At 32.2% G+C, this 25893-nt stretch overlaps 1 protein-coding gene and 1 pseudogene across 1 annotated transcript; one reads left to right on the top strand and one right to left on the bottom strand.

Annotated features, from left to right (window-relative positions):
* The first annotated feature begins 6284 nt into the window (after nt 1-6284).
* LOC118050919 (glucan endo-1,3-beta-glucosidase 7) lies at nt 6285-8339 on the top strand. Its single transcript, XM_035061384.2, has 4 exons — nt 6285-6380; nt 6553-7217; nt 7309-7632; nt 8029-8339. Exons 1-4 carry the CDS (start codon nt 6314-6316, stop codon nt 8218-8220), a joined length of 1248 nt encoding a protein of 415 aa, XP_034917275.1. The 5' UTR covers nt 6285-6313; the 3' UTR covers nt 8221-8339.
* A 374-nt stretch (nt 8340-8713) lies between these two features.
* LOC118050921 (deoxyuridine 5'-triphosphate nucleotidohydrolase-like) lies at nt 8714-9809 on the bottom strand (annotated as a pseudogene).
* Between the last annotated feature and the right edge of the window lie 16084 nt (nt 9810-25893).

The following is a 25893-nucleotide window of genomic DNA, read 5'->3' as shown; positions in this document are numbered from 1 at the left end:
AAATCTAGCAACTATTTTTCTCTTTTCACAAACCAAGGACAGAAAAATTAAAAAATTATATGAAATTTGAATTTTTGATAACTAAAGGATTTGAATTTTTATGAATTGAAAAGTAAGGGTGACCAAACTAAAATTTTTTGTTCAAAGTTTGAAGTCACCACCTATATTCTCTATCTTTTTCATGTTTGCCCTCTATCTTTCAATTTCATCATTTCTTAAAAATAAGAATTAATTAGCTTTCAATTTGAGCTCAAAATGATACAATTAAAGAAAAAAATGGTTTGAGGATCAAAATGAAAATGTAAAGAAAGTGAATTGTTCCAGTTTACTGGAAAGTGAGACATTGCATAGTAAATAATGAACAATGAAATGGCCACACCTTTTAGTTTATTTTGTAATAACTAGTGAACTTAGCCAAGCTTCATTGTAAATAAAAATAAAAATAAAAATAATTTATAACATAAAAAATCAAACTATTAAAGTTTTTTTAGTTTTTTTAACATAATGTTTTTTAATTGTGAACTTAAAATTTGACATGTATGTCTAATAAAATAATTGATAATTTTATACATTAATAAATATTAAAAAAGTTAACAATAATCAAAGACTAAATCAAGAAACTAAGAAATAGATGCAAATTAAAAGATTTGAGCACGTGTTGTGCAAAGCCATTAATTTTTTTATATTTAATTTTATGTCAACATTGCTCTTAATAGAGTAATACTTTTTAATTCTATTGAAACAATTTTTTCCCTTTTCTTTTAATATATATATATATATATATATATATATATATATATATATATATCTTTTTTGTTTTGTGTAATTAAAACATCTTTATCTTATTAAATGCTCCATTTTTCTTAGCATTTTATTACAATAATATTTTTCTACAACACCTCATCCTAATCATAAAAGCAAGTTTAAATTAAAAAAAAAAAACTAAATTTTTGATAATTTGAACGCAAATGCATTTAAAAATATATATAAGAATGATACACAAATTGTGGGTTGATTTGGAGAATATTTTGGTTAACATATAAAATCTAGTCTAGCTCAGCGGACCAATCTAGAGACCCTTATATTTGATTCCTTACTTGACCCTAGTTTCAAATTAAATCAGGTTAAAGTTGACATGAAATGACCTGGTTAACATGGTAGGTCCAAACATGTAAACCCCAAGAAAAAAAAAATAAAAGTGAAGAAATTCATACATATGGTTAAATAAAAAAAAAAAAGAATTCAGAAATTTTTTAATATGAATTTTTGGGTGAAATAATTCGAGATATTATAATGAACCCGGTATTGTTGAGGGTTGGATTTAATTGAAGAAATAATAATAATGCACTTAAGGGGAAAAGGGGGCCTAAATGCAAATAAGGGAAAATATAGAGTATAAACACTCTCTCCTCACCAAAACTAAATGGGAGGAACCATAACGAGAGAGAATAGAGAGTTTTATACCCATTCTTGAGAAATCAAGAGAGAAACACTAACATTTCGAGAACCCATCCGAGATTTAGAGCTTATAGATGGGATAAACACTTGAGAGCAAAGGATTATCAAGAAATTGAACAAAAAAAAAAGAAAGGAGGAAGTTGAAAATCTTCAACTGGTTGAAGATCAAGATCTTAAATTGTACCGGGTTAGGTATTCTAAACATGATTTAAGAAAAAAAAAAAAAAATATATATATATATATATATATATATATAAATATATATATATATATATATCATTTTTAAATTCAATAAAGAATTGATGCTTTGATATTGAATCATAGGTTAGGGTTCTTAGACATAAATTGGGGAAAAAGTATTTATTGTTGAGATTAAGTTAATTTATATGTGTGGTATGTAGTTTATGTAAGTATTGTGTGAAGGGGAGGGGGAGACAACTCTAGACAGACTTGTCTCCTGACTTTCGGTGAAATTTTGAATAAAAGGATGAGGGAATTAAGATTAGACTCCTCATAAAAATTGTAGATTTGAATGCTAGCTAACCAAGGAAACTGGTCTTGCTCAATTTGGAGATGTAGAACTCCAGTTATGGGTTACCAACAGAAACTAAGTCGTGACTGATTTTGTAGGGTAGCTGGACTGATTTGTTGATGAGCAATTTTGACCATTTTAGAGGCAGAACTGGGTTCTCCTTCCTCAGAGAACTGGTAGCCTCGTGTATTAGCTTTCTAACGAGATAAATCTCACTTAAAATGAAGTTTTAGAACCTTAGATATAGTTAAAAACCTGATGAGTGTTCGGACAGTGACAGTTGGAAATTGAACAGTGACAGTTCAAAACTAAACAGTGACAATTGGAAATTGGATAATGACAGTTCAAAACTAGACAGTGACAATTGGAAATTGAAAAGTGACAGTTGGAAATTGGACAGTGACAGTTCAAAACTAGACAGTAACAATTGGAAATTGGACAGTAACAATAGACTTTCACGTGAATACTATAAATAAGAATATAAAAGAATTGAGTCATATGAACGCTTACACATTGAGATACTAACTTTGAAAATATATATGAGATATGTATGTATGTTATTATGAGAAAATGAACATGCATAGAAAGTATCATATGAGTAATGGATGAATATGAATTCTCTATAATATCGGCTTGAAGGAATCATAACCAAAAAACTTCCTTGTAATTCAGGAGGAGCAACTAGGATTGGATCTTCTGTTAGGGGTCACGAGACAGGCGAAGCAGGTGCGTGATTTTCCTTCTATTTGCACTTGTATAATTTAAAATTTATCTGGTGTATGCAAATACAGTAGATGTCGTGTTCAATATAAATAAAATCTAGCATAAATATAAGATTAGCTTCGGCAAATGACATCCGTGATAGGATTGCCAGGATGTGAATTACAAGATTAGCTTCGGCTAATGGCATCCGTGATAGAATTGTTGGGAGATGATTTACAAGATTAGCTTCAGCTAATGGCATTCGTGATAGGATTGTCAGGATATGAATTACAAGATTAGCTTCGGCTAATGGCATCCGTGATAAGATTGTCGGGATGTGAATTACAAGATTAGCTTCGGCTAATGGCATCCGTGATATGATTTCCGGGAAATGAATTACAAGATTAGACTTTGCAAGGTCACCTAGTGTATGCAAGTAAATAAGATTATTCATCTAAGAATATACAAATGAGTGTTAATTGGGTTTAAAAGATTTACAAGCAAAATATAAGATCCTTGTTAGAATTCTCTTGGATTTGATAGAGAGTTAATACTTCATTCATATTCATTACATGAGCATACATATATTCTTTATCAACATAATAATATATTTATTTATGTACAGGTCCATCAAACATCTAGGAAGATCATTAGTTTAGGACTCTACTTTATGATGCTTATGTAAATATTTAACTTAAACAAAAGGGAATTAACGTGATATGTAGTATACTTTTGTGTAAACCTTGATGTAATTATAAAAGTTCAGCTTAGCATTTAGTATTTTAGTTATCTTGTAATTAACCCTTTTGAAATATTTAGGGACAATTATTATGTTGTAAATATTTCCTTTGCATGTTAGTATTCCTTTTCTTTTAAATTTTACGATATGATGTTAGGACTATGTTCATATTTATCTTACTCATATAATATATATTGTGTGGAATTATGAGGTTTGATATAAGGTCTGGAATTATGAGACCTTGTGATGGTGGGTTGATTGAGTAAACTAATAGTAGTCGATAAGTTGGGATGCTCTTAATGCAAACAAAACTCTGCCGAATTTTTTATATTGATCGAGTCGTTCAGTCAGACTGTTACAAAACACAACTTGGTAAAAACATGATTTGACTTAAAAAAATCAAGACAACTTTTAGAAGATGTTTTTAATCAACCTGCGTTAACTTAAGTTAACTTGTCAAACTCGCAATCCGGGTCACAGATTCATTTAGGTTTAATAACTTTTTTTTTATCTAATTTTTATTTAATTATGAAATAATAAAAGTAGAGAGATGCACATGAAAACAACTCAATAACATTTAAGCAAAAAAAAAAAAAAAAACAATTCATGAAGGGCTGTACAAAAAGAGTGCTTACTATATTATTAAAAAAAATGTTATAATATCATTAAAAAAACAAACAAAGAATTTAATGGTATTTTATAAAATAATATCCCAAATGTATATTAAATTAATTTATTTTTATAAAATAATATTGACTTAAAACAAATCAAGAGAATGTCATTTTAACTCTTTTTTTTAAAAAAAAAAAAATTATAGAGACTAATATTTTGGAACGACCTAGGTCAACTCACCAAACCTATCACCTGGGTCATGAACTCAATTACATATAAAAACTTTACTTTGTAAAATTTATTATTTATTTAATTATTTGATAATAAAAACAAAAAAAACACAGAAAAGTGACAGAATAAAATTTTGAAAAAACACACACAAATAAAACTTTACAAAAAGGTTGTACAAAATAACATTTTCTAATATTATATAAAAAAAATGCCACAATCTTATTGGAAAATAAAGTAAAAATTGAATGGTATTTAATAAAAAAAATATTTCATATATATTTTTAATTTATTTATTTTAATGAAATTCAATTTAAACAGAAGGAAAAATATATATAAAAAATAAAGGTAAAAAAAAGCCAAGCACGCGTGAAGTGGAGGACGACGTGTTTATTGATGTTACTCTAGCCACATTAGGTGGCCAAAAAACGAACTCAACTCATTTGGATCAAAATAACTTATTAACCCTTTTTTTACCTAAAATGTCTACAAAACACTCCATAAATCTCATTAAATCCATATTTAACCTCAAACCAACTCTTAATCGCCCAAAATAACTGAGAAATCACCTCAGCTCAAAACAAATCTAAGCCTGCCTCATTTGGACAAAAAAAAAACTATTTTTAATCATTTTTTCCACATGAAAACACCTAGAAAATAACTCATAAACATCAATAAACTCATATCTAACATCAAACCAACTTTTAATAAAAAAAAGAGAGAAATCACCAAATTTAAAATAGATCTTGAGCCTCAATCTATTTTTTTTCAACAAGAGGACGAGTAAAAAACATCATAATAAAAATTTTCTCATCAAATAGAATTTTTGTTGCTAAAATATAGTTAACCGATCACTTTCTATTTCCTTGTTTTTCAATAATTTTATCTCTCCTTTAAGATTAGGACTAAAATATAAATAAAATGAAGTTTTGAACCAAATTATAAAATGCTAAAACTAAAAGGACCAAAAGATAAGTCCATGGAGGATATATAAATAAAGTACAATTTTCACATGAATTCTAGAAAAGCCATGCTATTTGTTTTATGGTTGGTCTTTTTTCTTTTAATTATATCTTTATGCTATAAATTTAAACTTTATCTCATAAACTCAACCTTGGATCAAGTTCAGAAACTTTATCAAAACCTTTAATTGCCAATAATATATATAAATATAAGAGATAACCAACTTGAAAAAATCACATGAATTAAATAAAAATTTTAATGAATAAGAAAGCACTATTGAAATTTGTGTGCTTTGGGAGGAGAAGCATGGTTTTAAGCGTCCTAGTAAAACACTTTCTATATATATATATATATATATATATATATATATATATATATATATATATAAGTAGTAAAAATAGGCATGATTAAAATTTTAAAAAATTCATTTTAATAAATAATATTACTTGCGGATTTATAAATAAATTTAAACATATTATAATATAATTTATCTTTTTTAAGTTTGATAGTGTGTTTTAGAAATATCTTAAATTTAACTCCAATTGTATTATTTTATTATAAAATAAATCTTAAATATTTTTTATTTTATCATTTTGTCTAAAAAATAAACAATATACCTCATAATCCTTTCATTATCAATTATTGTTTATTTTTTCAACAATTTACATGTGTTTTGTTAAGTATTTTCATTTAAAACGCTAAAATAAATTTTAATATGTCCTATGATGTAAGGAGGAAATAGATACTTTTTATTTAAAAATGATTTGTTTAGTTTTGTTATATACAGATTTTGTTTTTTGGGTTCAATTTTGTTTGGTTTCTAAAATGTAAAACCAAAATCAAACCATCAATTTTTTTAAAAATCTTCTAAAATGTAGATTATTTCAATTAATTTTAAATTGATTTTTAAGAATATTCTGGATAATCTGACTCCTACGTATACGTTACAAGTACCCCTATTTGAAGTTTCACCACCCGAAGTCATCTTTACGCTTCTGCCCTCGACTTGTAGCATATTCCATATTTAATGCCCACTCCAGTTTCAAAAAATGCAGAGTAGAAACAGCTCCTCCTGAGCCATGGTGGTGCTTCCTTATACTGTTGCTTTCCTACTCCTTTGCTCCTTACAGACTGTAAAAATAGCAAGTAAGTTTGCGTCTCTTTCTATTTTAATTACCTCCTTCCATTTCTAAAGAATTTACCTTAACTGAGCTGTCTTCATTTCAGTCTATGAAAACAAAAAATGATGGTGTTCTGTTTTGGCGTTTAAAAATTGATGTTTGATCATCTGCTTTAAATTTTGCTGCTTTTTGTGCAGACTCGCAATCATTCATCGGTATAAACTATGGCCAAGTTGCGGACAACCTTCCACCACCATCATCCACCGCAAAGCTTCTTCAATCCACTTCAATCCAAAAGGTCCGATTATATGGATCGGACCCCGCCATAATCAAAGCCTTAGCCAACAACGGAATTGGAATTGTTATCGGCACTGCAAATGGTGACATTCCAGGACTAGCCTCTGATCCCAATTTTGCCAAGAGCTGGATCAACACAAACGTGCTTCCTTTCTATCCAGCTAGCAATATCATCCTCATCACTGTTGGTAACGAGGTCATGATTTCCAATGACCAGAATCTCATGAACAAGCTCTTACCAGCAATGCAACATGTACAGAATGCTCTAAATGATGCATCGCTCGGGGGTAAAATTAAGGTCTCCACAGTTCATCCGATGGGAGTGCTTAAGCAGTCTGAGCCACCTTCTTCTGGAAGCTTTGATCCAAGTTATGGGGATCTGATGAAGGGCTTGTTGGAGTTTAATAGTGCGAATGGTTCGCCTTTCGCAATCAATCCCTACCCTTACTTTGCCTACAGAAGCGATGCAAGGCCTGAGACTCTTGCTTTTTGCCTTTTCCAACCGAATGCAGGACGAATGGATGGAAACACTAAGATCAAGTACATGAACATGTTCGATGCTCAGGTGAGAGTAAATCAAATTGCAAGAGCGAAAATTTTGTATCAATAGATGATCGAATAAAAACGCTACTGACAAGTGGTTTAATCAATTGCAGGTGGATGCAGTTTACTCTGCACTGAATTCTATGGGATTTAAGAATGTTGAGATTGTGGTGGCTGAGACTGGATGGCCATATAAAGGAGATGACAACGAAGTAGGGCCAAGCATTGAGAATGCCAAGGCTTACAATGGCAATCTGATTGCACACCTTCGATCGATGGTGGGCACTCCACTCATGCCAGGAAAATCAGTGGATACATACCTCTTTGCTCTTTATGACGAAGACTTGAAACCTGGACCTGGTTCTGAACGATCATTTGGACTTTTCAAGACTGATCTCACCATGGTTTATGATGTTGGACTCTCTAAAAGTAGCCAGGTAAGAGCAAACTTTATGTGCATTTCATTGGTATTTCGAGTTTTCAACAGCCAAGTGTTCTATTCCTGAGCTTTCCTTTGATTTGGCCTATAAATTTCTGTTTGTTTTGTTGGGAACATGGTTTTTAAAACATCACTACGCATTTTGTTTGTTAATAGAATGGACAGTTCCTTTTCAAGAAAGAAAAAAAAAACAGCCCATAACATCTTTTTAATCGCTCTGTATGTCTCTATTAATAATGATAAAAAAAATATATAGAATGAAATATTCAATTTTTTAATGTAACATCATTATCAAGAACATTTGAAATACATAGAATCATCATTTTTAGACAAATAAATCCAAAATATTCTTGCAAATTGCACCTGCAAAAACCAATATAATTTATTGAAACAGACCCAGCCACCAGCAGCAGCACCACAACTGCCGCCACCAACAGCCACTATCACCAACAACAATAGCAGCAGCACAAGAATGAGCAGCAGCAACAGCACGAGCTTGAGCAGCAAAAGATGGAGTGTTTTTTTGTGGGTTTTATTAGAATTGAAAATTTTTAGAATTGGAGTTTTCAGAGGTATATTTAATTAGGATTTTCAAGGTTTGTTGTATGAGTTTATGGGATTTTCTTTTATTTGCCTTTTCTTTTATCACTTGCAAACTTAGAATCAAAAGTTGCAAAGAGATGATAAAGATAAGTTATTTTTTTTCTTCCTCTATGTTTTTATATGTTTCTTTGGTTCAGTATTATTATTAATTTTTTTAAGAGAAAAACAATTTAGCCAAAAAAAAAAAGAATGGAAAAGTTAAGTTTATGAGCAACCTCCATTTACACTTTTACATGATGCACTTAGTTCCCAATTCAATGGGACGAGGAAAGGTGTCTGGACCAACTGTCTCATTTTGTAGAAATTTGATTCTTATGAGTATCAGAAATCCCAATTTTGGTAGATTTCGGTGGTGGAATTGTGAATATTTTTACATGATACTTCTTTTATAGTTCATATCCATGCAAACAACAATAAAATATATATAGCCTTGTTTCACGTGGTTAACATAAAGATAAAAGAAGGAAATGAAAGTATGAAACTATAAAACACCTGTGTCTTCATTAACAAAAAGAAATCCTTCACCAAACCCAAAACTTTGACCGCTTAGTCCACCATCTGTTTGCTAATTTAAACACCAAGAACAGAAATATTTAAGAAAGAACATTACAAATCATAGGAAGCTCAAACATCAGGAGATCCAAACCGTCCAACACCTCTCACAGTTGCATCCAAATCCTCGACTTCCATGACATCAGGAGTTACAATTTTCTTAAAAATCAACTGCACAATTCTATCGCCAACCTTTACCTTGAAATCAACATTAGAGTGATAAGCCCAACAAGGCCTCTGTAATCAGCATCTATGACACTAGCACCCACATCAATCGACTGCTTCCATGTCAATCCCGATCTGGGTGCTAAAGCAGAAAAACTCAGTTTTAGAAACAAAACCAAACCATCTGTGAATATAAGTTAAAAAGTACGAAGTGAGATTTACCAATACGATCATAAGTTCCTTCAGGTATAGCAATGCTCAAATCTGTAGGGATAAGGGCTTTTCCTCTAGCTGGAACCTCTGTCTCTGAGGCACTGCACAACACTAGAAACAAAAACCCACGAATTTGCTAATAATCTTGCATCCTTTGAAAACAAAAAACACTAGAAGAGGGTTTTGCTTAATACCTGGAGAGATCATAGCCAGCAGCAAGCAGAGAGCATCTAGAGGGCAAAGCAGCGCTTTCAGAGAGCTTTTTCACTTTCAGGAGAGATGATGGGATTGGAGCGGCTTCGTGGACGCCATTTTGTTGGAGCTTGGGGATTTTATGAGAAGGCTCTTTGATTTTAGGGCTGTTGTTTCGTAATTCTACTTGGGGCATTTTGATTGCACACCTTTGATCGATGGTGGGCACTCCACTCATGCCAGGAAAACCAGTGGATACATACCTCTTGAAACCTGGACCTGGTTTTGTGCAATCATCTGGACTTTTCAAGATTGATCTCACCATGGTTTCTGATGTTGGACTCGCTACACGTAGCCAGGTAAGAACAAAATGCTGATGGTGCACAGCATCATCAGTATAACAATATCAAAATATATTTAATTAGGATTTTCAATTTAGGTTTGTTGTATGTGTTTTTATGAGATTTTTTTTTATTTACCTGGCTTGCAAACTTAGAATCAGAAGTTGTAAAAGTTGTAAACATATGATAAAGATGGGTTAGGGTTTTTCTCTCTTTATTCTATATGTTTTTCTGTCAATTTTATTATTTAGGAGTAAATTGAAAAAATAATTAGAAAATTAGTTCAGAATATTTGCTGGTCAAGTATTATTATTAAATTTTTTAAAAAAAAAACAATTTAGCCAAAAAAAAAAAAATTGAAGTTAAGTTTATGAGCAAGCTTTATCTACATTTTGACATGGTGTGCTTAGTTCTCAATTCAATGAAACGATAAAAGATGTTGCTTATTCAAGCATTGTGACTTTATAATTTTTATATCTGGACCAACGGGCTCATTTAATAGAAATTTTATCCATTCAGAAAAGGTTTTAGGGACTAGAAAATACAACTAATTGTTTATGTGTTTGACATGCAAACTAGATTTATGGAGAATGCTATTAGTTGACTTGTTATAAAAAAAAAAATTTAACAGAGAAATTAGTTCATGTATATAAATTTTTTATTTTCACTCTTTATTGACACTAAATATTTAACTAATATACATCCATTTTGACACTTTATTGTGTAAAATAAAAGAATATACTTATTGGAATAAAAATAAAGTTTAAATACCTAACTTTAAAAATTAATAAGTTCAAACACTTAAAATCAGTGTTCCTTTGATTATTCCTAGAGTGGACTAATAAAATCCAAAATGGGCGTAATATTAGAGTCATTCCAGGGGGGCATTCATGTCATTACCCTTGCATTAAAGTGATCTTCAGTTCATGTCACCACGTGTAAATGTTCCATAAATCATGATCCACGTTTTCAAGTTTACTAGAATATTCTCCATGTTTCGCCATGGGTTTGATCATGTTTTTAAAATATTAATTTTTTTAAAGCATGAAGAATTTTTTAATAGTATAATTCAACCTAATAAAGTGAGTTAATTTTCAAACCTCCTAACTCCATTATTTGCCTAACTCAAGTTTTTAGTTATACTATGTGAGAGTTAACTCAATTTAAATTGATCAATTTTATAGGTTCAAATGCAACCTTTACAATCAATAAAAACATGATTTAGTTTTTAAAAGAATTTTAAGATGATAATTTTTTTAAAATACTGAGACACTGATAAATTGGATCGCCATGGCTCTCTCAAGACCTAGGTCATAGACTTTATCAGGTTTAATAAATTTTTTATTTAATTATATGATAAAAATATATACTCACAAAATTGAGCACTAACCTAAAAATAAACACTTATTAGAGACAATTATCCCTATAAAGCAAACAAAAATCAATAATGCAGTTCATTTCTTAACCAATTTAATATTAAATGATGAAATTAAAAAAAAAATTAAAAACAATTAAAAGACCAAAAACAAAAAAAATCATATCCTATAGGTGGGTAAACTCGCCAAACCTGTGAATTGGGTAAACTGAGCTAGTACACCAAACCTGTAAACTAGCTTATAGACTCTACTGAGATTATAATTTGTTTTTTTTTCTAAAAAGACTATAATTTATTTGACTATATGATTAAAAAAATAGATGATTGTGAAATCAAACACCAACCCAATATGAGATGTGTTTTTTAGATCGCGATAACCTTATAAAACACAAAACAAAATCAATTATCAAACTGAATTCTTAATTACCAGTATCTAAGGATGAAAATAAATAATTTAAAAAAGTTAAGGTTGCTAGACCCGCGAATCAAGTCAACCAGCCAACCCTATAAATAAGTCCATGAATTTTATAAAGTTTAATAACATAATTTTTTTTTCTAAAACTATAGTTTTTTTTTTAACTATATGAGAAAACAATAGATGATAAAAAGTGAAGTTCAATTAAGAAAAATAAATCTCACCAAACTTGTAAACTATGGCAACTTGGGTTATGACAAATTCGCAAACCATGTTAATCTTATAAAAAGGTAAAGGAAAAGGAAACAAATTATGGAGCCAAATTTTCAATCATCTCAATATTAAAAGATGAAATTGACAAAAACAAATTTGAAAAAAAAAATCATAACAAAAATTCAAAAACAAAAAGAAAAAAGAAAGAAAGGAAAACACCGTGGATTACTAGTGTCATTCACAATGTAATGTGTGTGGGTGAACGGTAGTTTCCTTACACTTTTTAATTTTTGCTATTTTATAAAATTTAAGAACATGACTTTTCTCTAAATCTATTTTTTCTTTAACTATATGAGAATAAAATAGACTTTAAAAAAGCCAAGTTCAATTAAAAAAAAAACCTACCAAATCCATAAACCGAGGCAACTTAGGTTACCTCTACAAACTTCCAAACCACACTAACCTCATAGAAAGAAAAAATAAAAAAAAATTACAAAGCTAAATTTTCAACCATTTAAATATTAAAAAATAAAATTGACAAAAATATTTGTGAAAAAATCATATGGAAAAAACAGAACTATGTTTAAGGGAAAAAAAAACAATACCAGAAATTCGATTAATACCATCAGCATTACCGACGGAAGACTTCCATCAATAATTTGTGGTCATAATTACTGACGACATATTTTATGTCTATAATATCGTCAGTATATACCGACAGACTACTTCGGTTGGTATATACCGATGGAATTATAGACGGACTATTCTTAATTTTTTTTAAAAAGGCGGTTCGTTGACATGGAAGTTTTTGTGAGTGATTTTACCAATGAACTCATAGAGGGATTCAAACCGGCAACTCTTTAGAGTGACGTGACCAATTCACCGTCCAAATTATAGACGGAATCATCAAGGGATTCAAACCAGAATCTCCATACAGTGACGTGACCTATTCACCATCAGAATGGTAGATGGAATCACCGACATAAGTATTCTGTCAGTGAGTCCATTGGCAAAAGTTAATATATGACCACTTTGCCGACCCTCTCCTCCCCTATTTCTTCTTCTTCTTCCCCATCCCAACTCTCCCCTACTACAAACAACCACCCCCCTTCTAAAAAAAAAATCTCCCTCTTTTCAACACAAGTCATATTTCTTGAAGTTTTGTCGTTACAACATCCGTGTTCTAATTTATCGATGAATTTTATCAGATTTTGTAAGTAATTCTATCTTTTTAAATTTTAACATTTAAATGTCAATTTTTTTTTTATATATGAATTTTGTTAGTATATGTACATGTTTTACTGTTATTTCTAAAACAAACTTGTAGTATATGAATGTATAATTTTGTACTTGTTATGGTTTGTTTTAGATTTTATAAAATTATATTTGTTTGTAAATTGTTGAAACTTTATTGAATTGCCGAATTACATGTGCTATTTTGAAATAATTAATAGTTTATTTAACAGGTACATTTTAATTTTTATCAATGGCATTGCGGAGTTGTAATTTTCATAAATTTATATGTATTAATTTGTATGGACATTGATAATTGATAATGAATATTTAATATTTATGAGAAGTTGTAATTAGTTTGTTGGATAATCTTGAGGTAAACCAATATATAATTTTACAAATTTATTTACCTAGCATAGTTAATTAATACATGTTGTCATTATAATTTTATAGAGGTTTGATAGAAGTCATGGATGATCGTTCATGGATGTATCGAGATTCACCCCAAGGATTGTGGAGGAGGTGGTATTAGGCGTCCATGTAGGAAGTGTTAAAATAAAAAGTATCTGCATCCAGATGTTGTAATGATGCATCTTCTACATAAAAGAGTTTATAGAGAATTATCGGTGTTGGTATGCACACGAAGAAGTATTTGTTCGTAATAAGAGCATGTGAGAAAGGGTGGTTGGGTCAAATTCTAGTGCTAGCAACGTGCATGAAGCGACAAATGACAACACTAATCCTTATAAGAATATGCTTATGGATGCAATGAGAATGAATTAAGGTAATGTCAGTCAATGTCCAATCATAGAAGAAAAACCTAATGCAGATGCAACTAGGTTTTTTGATTTGTTGAAAGATTCTAACGTACCTTTATGGGATGGTTGCACGAACCACAATAAATTATCGGTCGTAGCACAAGTGCTCACCATCAAGTCAAATCACGGGTTGAGTGAGGTCAGGTATGACAAAATTATTGAATAGGCTAGAAGCATTTTACCTGAAGGGAACATGCTGAAAGAGAACTATGATGTGAAGTCCATGATGAAACCCCTCGATTTAGGATACCAGAAAATTGACATGTGCGTTAACTTCTGCATGTTATACTACCTAGAAAATGCAGAGCTGACCGAGTGCATGACATGTTGGCATTCTCGTTACAAACCTAAAAATGGCAGGGGAAAGACTCTAGTGGCATATAAAAAACTCAGATACTTTCCAATCACACCTAGACTGCAGAGGTTATTTATGTCACCAAGGATTGCTGAGCATATGACATGGCACCAATCACATGATGTGGTTAATGGAGTGATGGTGCATCCTTCTAACGGCGAAGCGTGGAAACACTTTAACAGTGTGCATCCTCACTTTTCATCTGAATCAAGGAACGTGCGTCATGGGATGTGAGCAGATGGATTCAACCCATTCAGGTCATTTGCTGCTTCTTATTCTTGTTGGCCGGTCATACTCAAGATTTATAACTTACCACTGGGAATGTGTATGAGGCCGGAGTTCATGTTTTTATCTACTGTCATACCTGGTTCGAGTAGCCTGAGCTGGAATATAGATGTTTGTCTTCGATCGTTGATTGATGAGTTGGCACAGTTATGGTCATTCGGAGCTTTGACTTATGATATATCGAGGAAACAGACTTTTGTTATGAGGGCGTCTTTAATGTGGACTATCAATGATTTCCCAACTTATGGAATGCTTTTTGGTTAAAGTACATATGGAAAACTAGCATGTCCATACTGCATAGAAAACAACAAGACATTCACGCTAACAAACGGTGGTAAAGCTTTTTTTTTTTTTACTATCACTGTCGTTTCTTTCCATCAAATCATAGGTACAGAAAGAACCAAAAATATTTTTTTGTTAGCAGAGTTGAAAAGGATGTTGCATCCCTGTGTCTTTCTGGTGAAGAATTGTATGATGTTGTATCAGAGTATGGTGACATTGTGTTTGGTCTTCAATCAGGTAAGCATAAGTTTCTTAGTTTTGGTTTGACTCATAATTGGGTAAAACAAAGTATCTTTTGGGAGTTTCCTTATTGGAAGACCAATCTGCTTCGCCAAACCTTGACGTCATACACATTGAAAAGAAAGTGCTTGAGAACATTTTCAACACCATCATGGATGTGAAGGGGAAGACAAAGGACAATGACACGATCAAAAGCTTGATGTCTTTTCCCAAGTGCAGGAGTGTCGAAGTAATAAATAACCCGGCAAGACCGGGGTCGAACCACAGAGAGGTTAATTGTATAAATTATAAATAACAAAACAACAACAACAACAATAATAATTACAATAATAATTACAATACTCAGTACGTGGCGTTGTTACACCTGAGAATGATCCAAAAGACCGGGTCACAGGTTTCCAGCCTATATACTGAGTTTATGAAAAGATCAAAGGGATATATTACAGAATGTAAATAACAACAATAACAATAATAATAATAACAATAGTAGTAGTAGTAGTAATAGAAGAAGATGAAGAAATTAATGAGAACTTTGAGTTGGAAGATTAATGTAAGGATTAACCAATGATAAAAATGAATGTCAAGGTTAGAGGATCCACTAACGGTACTTTAAACAAGTATAATATAAACTCTTATTACTCAATTGGAAATCACACATAAAGGAGGTTCCCATCAGATTATAAATTGTTAACATGATTACATTAGTTATCTTATTCGAATAAAGCTAATACTTGTAAATGTTGGCAGGCATTCATGATTATAACTTATGTTAACAACAAATCAAGTCCCTTTCATAGCTCAGGTGTCGGTTATACCATACAGTATGGGCTATGAAAGTACCAAGTATTTGTTGTACCAAGTGTTATACAACATAAATCTAGACTAACCATTTAACAAGCAAAGTATTAAAAGTGAACAAGATAACAAATATAAAACATGTTAGTATCCAACGTTAAGGTCCATGTTAAGTTTATATTATACTTATTCTTACACCAGTAGTGTACCCTTTTCACCTTGACATAATTAACTTAGCTAAACATAATGAAAGAAAGAAACATAAATGAACAAGGTAAGAACATAAATGAGAAAGAAGTTAACTAAGTAAAGGAAAGGAAATTAAGTGCATAAACTTGATATTAATGAAAGCAAAACATAAGCAATACAAAGAGAGAAAGCAAGAGCATGATCTTGATCTGGAAACCAAGATGCCTTAATACATGGTAAGTGCCTCCTTTTATAGGCCAAAATTTGGAACTATTGATTTGTTGACTAATTGATGAGTGGGTGGCCACATCTTGACTTTGGTGACAATCCTTATCTTCTTGTCTGAACAAAACGTTATTGCTAACATCATAATTTGCCCAGAATCCTCAGGAATGTTCTAGGAAATTGTCTCAGCTTTCCAACAAAAAAAAGATGAGGTCATTTGGACTTCTAGAACTCAAGATATGGGCTGAACACTAAATAGTGTCTGGGCTGCAGGACAGCTTCGGACTTCTTCGTTGTTCCTTCAATTTGGACTTCAAAACGGCCTTCTTAGATCTTGGGCTCCTCATGAAAGTTGTAGGCCTTTGTCTTACCTTTCCATCCATATAAAGTGGACCTAAATCCGAGATCTAGAGCTCCAGATATGATCCAATTACCGAGCAATGTTCCGGTTTGGACTGCACCGACATCTCTTTTCTAAGTTTGGCCATCTCTTTGTCCTTTAACTTTCAATACTTAAACTCATCAATCAATCCTTTTATTTATGTGATCGGCCTGCATTTAAGATGAGCATTTACCATAAATTAAGGTATCTTATAATATCAAAGTTGTTATTATAAAACATGCTTTAGTTAAGGAGTTATTGATACTTCAAGTGCAAAATGATAATATAAAACCTTGATAAACATGCACTTTTAAGTACTAATCAGACAACATCAAGGCTAGATTGGATATAGCTTTGTTCTGTAACCGTAAAGATATGGAGTTGGTTTGTGATGGGTCACGGGTCGCAAAACCAAGAGCAAAAACTTCATGTTAGAGAAAAACGCACAATTAATAGTCTACAAATGACTTAAAACTCTGCGTTTTCCCGATGGACATGCCTCAAACATATCAAAGATGTTTGATATAGAGGAATGCAGATTTTATGGAATAAAGAGTTATGACTGCCACGTGTTTATGCAAACACTCATCCCATTAGCTTTTCGTGATTTGTTGCCAAAGCGGATATGGGATGCACTCACGGAGATCAGTCATTTGTTTAGAGATATATGTTACAGCAATTTGAATGTTGATCACATTGAGAGGCTTGAAACGAATATCATCGAGACACTATGCAAACTTGAGATGATATTCCCTCCATTTTTTGACTCAATGGAGCATCTCCCTATACATCTACCGTTCGAGGTAAAAGCTGGAGGACCATTCCAGTATGGATGAATGTACCCATTCGAACGGTTAAATATTATAGTTGTAATGTAATTCATATATAAAAGTATTTTCTTTGTTTTTCTTAATTGAAATTTTTTTATTAATTCAATGCAGGTACTTGTTCAATCTCAAGAAAAAAGTTAAGAACAAGGTGCACGTTAAGGCTTCGATATGTGAGGCCTATATTCTTGAGGAGATCTCAACATTTATCTCGTACTATTTCGAACCTCATCTGAGAATAAGAATCAATTGTGTTCCACGGTATGATGATGGCGGTGAAGTGCCTTCTAGTGGAAACTTGTCAATATTCTCCGGTCCTAGACGACCCACACCTAAAAATATCGTAAGAGGAAGATATTTGTTGAAAATAGAGTTCAGACAAGCACACAATTATGTTCTATTTAACTATGATGAGCTAAGACCTTTTATTTAGTAAGTATATATATGTGTACTACTAATTAAACTTTGTTAATAATATATTGTTTATATATTGTAATATTTTGTAACAAGAAATATTAATTTTATAAGCTTGTATTGTTTAAGCATTATTGTTATTGTTTTGTGCGATGGATAGTTTATCATTTAAGTGTTTGCAGGAAGATAAATAGGCATTACAAACATCATCTTTCTTACACACTGCACTATCACTTGACACGACCAAAAGATTGATGTCTTCTCCCAAGTGCAGAAGTGTCAAAGTAATAAATAACCCGGCAAGACCGGGGTCGAACCACAGAGAGGTTAATTGTATAAATTATAAATAACAAGACAACAACAACAACAACAACAACAACAATAATAACAATAATAGTAATAGTAATAGTAATAGTAATAATAATACTCAGTACGTGGCGTTGTTATACCTGAGAATGGTCACAGGTTTCCAGCCTATATACTGAGTTTATGAAAAGATGACAGAGATATATTATATAATATAAACATAATGTAAATAATAATAATAATAATAATAATAATAATAATAATAATATTAATAGTAGTAGTAGTAGTAGTAAAAAGAAGAGGAGGAAGAAATTAATTAGAACTTTGAGATGGAAGATTAATGTAAAGATTAAACAATGATAAAAACAAATGTCAAGGTTAGAGGATCCACCAATGGTATTTCAAACAAGTATAGTATAAACTCTTATTACTCAATTTGGAAACCACATACGAAGGAGGTTCCAATCGGATGATTTGTCATTAATATATCATTATAAATTATTCACATGATCATATTAATTATCTTATTTACATAACACCAAACTTTTAAATATTGTCAGGAATTCATGATGTTAACTGATGTTAACAACAAATCAAGTTCCTTTCATAGCCTAGGTGTAGGTAATATCATACGGTTGGGCTATGAGAGTGCCAAGCATTTTTTGTACCAAATGTTATACAACAGAAATCTAGATTAACTATTTAACAAGCAAGGTATTAAGAATTAGTAAGATAAAAAGATAAGACATGTTAATATTAAACATTAAGGTCCATATTGAGTTTACACCATATTTATTCTTACACCATTAGTGTTACCTTTTCACCTTGACATAATAAACTTAGCTAAACATAATGAAGAAGAGAAACATAAATAAACAAAACAAGAACATAAATAAGATACAAGTTAACTAAGAAAAGGAAAGGAAATGAAAAGCATAAACAAGATATTAATGAAAGCAAAACTTAAGAATTACAAAAAATATAAAGAGAGAAATAAAGAGCATGAACTTGATCTGAACAACCAAGCCCCCAAATACATGGCAAATGCCTCCTTTTATAGGCCAAAATTCGGAATTATTGATTTGATGACTAATTGTTGAGTGGTTGACCAACTTTTGAATTTGTGAAAATCCTTATCTTCTTGTCTGAATAAAACGAAAATGCTAGCATCAAAACTGGGTCCACTTGAAAACATGAAAGTTGTAGGAAACTGACTCAACTTTCCAGGAAACAAAATGGAGGTGATTTGGACTTCTAGAACTCCAGATATGGGCCAAACACTGAACAGTATTCGGGCTGCAGGACAGATTCAGACTTCTTCGTTGTTGCTATAACTTGGACTTGCAAATGGCCTTCTTAGATCTTGATGAAAACATGAAAGTTGTAGGCCCATGTCGTACTAAATCTATGTAAACATTTGAGGTCATTTGGACATCTAGAACTCGAGATATGACCCAATTACCGAACAGTGTTCCAGTTTGGACTGCACCAACATTTCTTTTCTAAGCTTCACCCTCTCTTTATTTTCACAAATTTCAGTAGTTGAATTCATCAATCAATCCTTTGATTTATGTGATAGGCCTGTATTTAAAATGAACATTTACCATATATTAGGGTATTTTATAGTGTTAGACTTGTTATTATAAAACATGCTTTAATTAAGGAGTTATTGATACTTTAAGTGCAAAATGATGATATAAAACCTTGATAAGTATGCACTTTTAAGTACCAATCACACCTCCCAACCGGCTTATTACTAGTCCCTAGTAATTAAAGCGTTAAAATAGAAAAATAATTTGCAAATTCCATAAAGCAAGGGATTCATCATTCAACTTACTTTAATTTACCCAGATAAACAAACTCTCATTAAATTCATATATATGCTCAATACCTCTTAAACAAGATATTACTAAACCTTTCTTTTGTGCTTAAAATATCAACATATAGTTATGGGGCTTTATTTGGAAGAAAAACAATTTTTGCTCTAATGTTTAAGGCTAACTTTCTTAGGTTGGGATTATTATTTTTTTTCTTTTTCTTTATTTATTTATATACACATAGAACTTGAAACACAATGTATCTTTAACCCATGTAACGAGTTTTAGGCTAATGACTCCCAGACCAGTTGGTCTTAGGGCATTAGGTGTTGAGACACCCCTACGAGCTTATCAACTCGGGTTACAGATACTGATACGTAGATAGTGCAATGTTTGATTCCCTTAAGCTTTTCTCCTCAACCCATGTAACAAGCTTTGGGCCAATAGCTCCCAAGTCAGTTGACTTTAGGGTATTAAGTGTTAAAACACCCCTTTGGGCTTAATTGCTTAGGTTAGGGAGGCTACGACACCAAACTTATCTACCTTTTTATTATCATTGTTTTTTTTTTTTTTTTTGCAAATTATATACTATCCCTTTCCCTTAGTTATTATCTTTAACAAAAGTACATAAATAATGTAATGATCCGATGTGCAACCCATAATTATATGTTAAAGTGTGTGTGTGAAAATGAAGATTTAAAAATACTTGTTAAATGAGCATATGAGCAGAATCAAGTGCTGCCAATATGAGAGTTTGTAAACCTGAATATTTCAAGAAGTATTCTGATAGACCCTGTTAAGAATGTTTACTAAGATGCGTCTCAAGAGTCACTTTAACAAAAGAACTCCTTTTACTCTGCCATCCTAGTAACAACAATTTTGCAAATAGTTTATGAAATAGAAAATACAGGTTTTTTTTTTTTTAAATATCAACTACTACCCTTCCCCCCTAACCAAAATGAGACATTGTCCTCAATATCTTAAGGTAGAAAGATAGAGTATAGAAGATATCACCTGAAATAACGAACACTGACAAACCTGAAACACACTTAAACAAATATAAGAAACAACAAAACACAATAATAAAACCAAAAGACACAAAGTTTTTACAAACGAAGGCTCAAATCCAATCTAAGCTTTTTACGGCTTTCCTTAGTTGACCAATTTATGCGACTCATGGAGGGATTAATTACAGGGATGAAAGATTGTAATTGGTCAATCAATTGTTCAGCTGTATCAGCAAAGATTATGATTGTCATGCTGAAGATGTTAGAAATTCCTGTTCTACAGCATGATCAAGAGAAGACAACATCTTATCATAAAAACCATTAACATTTAACAAACCTATGGGTTTATGGTGAATGTGCAGTTGGGCCCAAGAGGAAATATGAAAGATCTCTTTCAATGTACCCAGACCACTTGGTAAGGCAATGAAGGCATCAACATGGTTAAACATTGCATTCAGTCGATCAGACATTGTGGGAACCTGTAATTCCTCTCCAATTATTTTTCCAATGATGTCCCCTTGCGCTAAAGCTTTGGGGACAACCCCCAAAACTTGACTACCTCCTAAAGATGCAACTATTGACACTCCCCCCATTAACCCAAGGCTGCCTCCTCCATACACTAAATGAATCTTTCGCTCAGCTAGTACCTGACCAAGATGATTTGCTGATTCTAAAAACTCCTTTTCTTTCCCAGGACTGGATCCACCGAAACACAAATATTGTTTATGTGATTACTTGAGGAACCTGCCATTTCTACAAACGTTTGTATTTGATGAATGTATGAGTTGAGTAGAAATGAAGGGAAGGAGGAGAAGAATTTATAGATGAGAAATTGAAAATGCAATCATACCACCTATATGTAGGCCAACTGTAGTCTCTCTCTCTCTCTCTCTCTCTATTTATTTATTTATTTTGAAAAAGCATGTGTATGTACAGGTAGTTGTGATTGTGGCTCACATCTTTCCTTGGTTTTACATGAATGGCTTAAACGCCCTCTATGGGTCGGGGATAGGGTCCCATCTAGTTTTCTTAAAAACTGGCAAATAAGGTCTTTTTTAGTCAGATTTCCAAGACTAAGTCGAGCATGATTTTTATGGAATTGTGGCCATAAATCATGAATTGCACGATGCACATCTCCACTAGGGTGCGTCTCAAGAGTCAATAGAAGATTATCTAAAGACCCCTTACTCAGACCATCCTTAATGAATTGTATTTTATCTTCATGGTTTACAGATACCATTCCTAAAGAAGGACATGTCGCATTACAAGTCCATCTAGCACATCGGTGATAGACTTTCAATCGTTTTGCACAACGTTTCTTTGCAAAAGTGCTCTTACTTGTTCCAGGCATGTATGAAATGAAAGAATTGGAGGACTCACCTGATAATCAAACCAACGAATATCTTTAGGAATTCCATGGTTCATTAATAACCTTAATCTTTCACACCTAGCACGGTAAATTTTTGTAATCGCATTCTAAGGCAGAGTGGGAAAGTACCTTTTCAATTTTTCAAGAGTGGTGTCCATTTTCAAATGAGAATTGGATGAGAGATTCAAAGAAAGAAGAAAGAGCAGAGAATTGCACAATTATATACACAGATATCAATTATCATGGGAAACTAAAAGAACTGACTTAAGAGTCACAAAGTACCGTTATCTGCCATTTGACTGGGGTGAGAGAAACTAGCAAAACAAAAGTCACACCAAAAAGGAACACAAAAAAAAAAGTGAGAAAAATAAAATAATCAACCTTTATCTAATAGATCATTCAAACCAATGGATTCATTTTCACCAGGAAACTCATCAAAGTAAGCTTTCAAACGATGTCCATTTACCTTCAAAACATTATCATTCTTTGAATTCTCAATATCAAGGGCCCCATAAGGATACCCATTTTTCAAAATAAATGGACCGCTCCATCTTGATCTATTTTTTCAGGAAATAAATAGAGTTGAGAATTATAAAGCCAAACTTTTTGACCAGTATCAACTTTTTGACAATTTCACAAGTTTTGCAGAATGCATGCGTGTCCTTGAACATGGTGGACCAATAAAATTTCTTTTGTAAGATTTTTGCAGTCGTCTTTCTTGATGAGAATTGACTCCCACATGCTTCAAAATGACAAAGTCTAATGACACTACTTACCTCATTGTCAGGAATGCATCTTTGAAATTTTTTATTAGGACAATATTTGAATAAGTTAGGGTCATCCCAATAAAAGTTCTTCACTTCATTCAAAAACTTTCCTTTGTCTTCATTACTCTAGTGAGCTGGCAAATCTCCTAAAGCAAGAAAATTGATATTTTTAGCAAACCAAGGCATTGAACTAAGAGAAAGTAAGGATTTGTCAGGAGAGTAATCATCGATTGGTGGGATGTCAGATGTCAAATCTGTTGTCACTCTTGACAAAAGATCGACATCAACATTTTTTGTGCCTTTTTCATCCGTGATTTCTTCTTGAGAATAAATCATTTGCAAATCTTCAGATTCATCCAACTTAATTTTACTCAAAGTAGATTCAAGTTGATCGTGAACTAATTCTTCAATATGATCTACTTCTTGTAAATCATTATCATCTCCAGGCTGCTTGCAAATATTGAAAATATTCATCTCCAATGTCATGTTTCCAAAAGATAACTTCATGAGTCCATTCCTATAATTAATCAATGCATTAGAAGTTGCAAGAAATGGACATCCTAAAATAATAGAAAATGAATTACATGCTTCAACAGGTTGCGTGTCCAAGACAATAAAATCCACAGGATAAATGAATTTATTGACTTGTACTAACACATTTTCAATTTTCCTCTAGGCACTTTTACAGATCTATCAGCAAGTAAAAGAGTTACAGAAGTTGGTTTTAACTCACCTAGATTGAGACTCTGAAAAACTGAATATGAATGTAAATTCACACTAGCTCCAAGATCAAGTAAGGCTATTTCAATTTTATGTTCTCCAATAAAGCAAGAAATGGTAGGACAACCAGGGTCTTTATATTTCAAAGCATTATTGTTCTGAAGAATAGCACTTGTTCGGCTAAAAAGGCTTTCTTTTTCACATTCAGTTTTCTCTTCACAGTGCATAGATCTTTCAAAAATTTAGCATAGGAAGGTACCTGTTTAATAGCATCTAATAAAGGTATATTGATCCTTACCTGTTTGAAAGTTTCAAGGATTTCAGAATTGTGATTGACTTTCCTTTGTTTGGTCATGGCATGAGGAAATGGAAGTGCTGGCGGAGAATCAGTCTTTTCTTCACATTGTTCAAATTCAACCCCTTCCTTACCCTCAGAGATTGACTCATCATCTTTCTCACAAGGTTCAAGAGTGGGTTTTTCAATAACCTTACCACTACGAAGAGTGATGACTGATTTGACTTGATCCATGTGTTGGCTTCCGGAACTACTTGCATTTGCATTGTATTGCCCCTTTGGATTTTGTTGTGGTTGAGATGGAAACTTACCTTTCTCTTGAAAACTGAGAGCAGATGTTAACTTTGCAAGAGTATCTTTAAAATATGTCATGCCTTGAGCAAGTTGAGTGTTGATTGCCTCTTGCTTTTCAATGAATGCATGCAATGTTTCCTCAAGATTTCTTCTAGGAGGTGGAGCATAAGGAGGTGCATATCCATGAGAATTTTGGAAATTATGGTGTGCTTGAAACAGTGGCTGTGAAGTTTGTGCATTATTGTTATCACTCTTCCAACTAAAATTTAGGTGATTTCTCCAACCAGGATTGTATGTTTGCGAGTATGGGTTATGATTGGGCCTTTGGAAACTGTTTAAAGCATGGGCTTGTTCATGGAGGCATTCCTTGAAAGAAGGCAAAGTTGGACATTCATTAGTTGCATGTTCATTTGTTTCACAAATTTGACACACAATGTCTGGAACAGATTTTAATTTACCACTCTTTTTCAATTCTAGTGCCTCGACTTTTCTAGCTAAAGATGCAAACTTGGCTTGGAGGTCATGATCTTCTCTAAGGTTATACATACCTCCACTAGATGTATGAGGTTGAGTTTTACTTGGTGCCTCATAAGTGCCTGTAGTGTTCCAATTTTGCACATTTTCAGCTAGCAAGTCTAGGTACTCCATTGCTTCATTAGGGTCTTTATCTTTAAAAGTTCCATTGCACATCAATTCAACCATTTGCCTATCTTTAGGTGTTAACCCTTCATAAAATTGTGAAACCAATCTCCATGTTTCAAAACCATGATGAGGGCAAGTATTAAGCAAGTCTCGATACCTATCCCAACATTGGTAAAATGTTTCACCTGGTTTTTGAGTGAAAGTGGTGATTTGTCTTTTAAAAGAGTTGGTTCTGTGAGATGGAAAAAAATTCTTTAAAAATTGTTGTTGCATTTCATCCCAAGCACGAATGGATCCTGACCTAAGATTTTGTAGCCATATTTTAGCTTTATCTTTTAATGAAAAAGGAAAAAGCTTTAATCTAATGGTATTCATGCTACAATTTAAGTCATTATAGGTGTTACAAACTTCTTCAAATTCTCTCAAATGCAAGTATGAATTTTCTAGATCTAAGCCATGAAAAGAAGGTAAATGTTGAATAATGTCTGGCTTAAAATTAAAATGGGATGCATCAGGAGGGAAAACTATGCATGAGGGTACACTTGTTCTTGTGGGATTCATGTGATCTCTAAGTGTCCTAACACGGTTATTCTCATTATTCTCATTATGAAGTGACTGGTTATCTTTTTCGGCCATATTTTCTGAAAAAAATGAGGATACCCTACAAAGTCTACCACTTAAACTATGTGACCAAACACTCATGCATGTGTAGAAAGAGAATAAAAGGAAGAAGAAAACAAAAGAAAAAAAAAACAAAATAAAAGAAACAAAGTTAGATACAAGAAAAGTGAAAAGAGAAAACAAAATAAATACTATAATTTGTACAAGAATTTACCTCCCCGACAACGGCGCCAAAAACTTGACACGACCAGAAGATTGATGTCTTCTTCCAAGTGTAGAAGTGTCGAAGTAATAAATAACCCGGCAA

Source organism: Populus alba, chromosome 14, assembly GCF_005239225.2.
Source record: "Populus alba chromosome 14, ASM523922v2, whole genome shotgun sequence".
In the NCBI taxonomy this organism is placed as follows: Eukaryota; Viridiplantae; Streptophyta; class Magnoliopsida; order Malpighiales; family Salicaceae; genus Populus; species Populus alba.
Note: the sequence above shows the minus strand (reverse complement) of the source record. Positions and strands in the feature narration are given on the sequence as shown.

What these genes read in the sequence shown, in the direction of transcription:
- LOC118050919 (XM_035061384.2), top strand. Translation starts at nt 6,314, where the DNA reads ATGGTGGTGCTTCCTTATACTGTTGCTTTCCTACTCCTTTGCTCCTTA. An exon ending in ACAGACTGTAAAAATAGCAA is followed by an intron (nt 6,381 to 6,552) that starts GTAAGTTTGCGT and finishes CTTTTTGTGCAG; the next exon opens with ACTCGCAATCATTCATCGGT. An exon ending in TGAACATGTTCGATGCTCAG is followed by an intron (nt 7,218 to 7,308) that starts GTGAGAGTAAAT and finishes AATCAATTGCAG; the next exon opens with GTGGATGCAGTTTACTCTGC.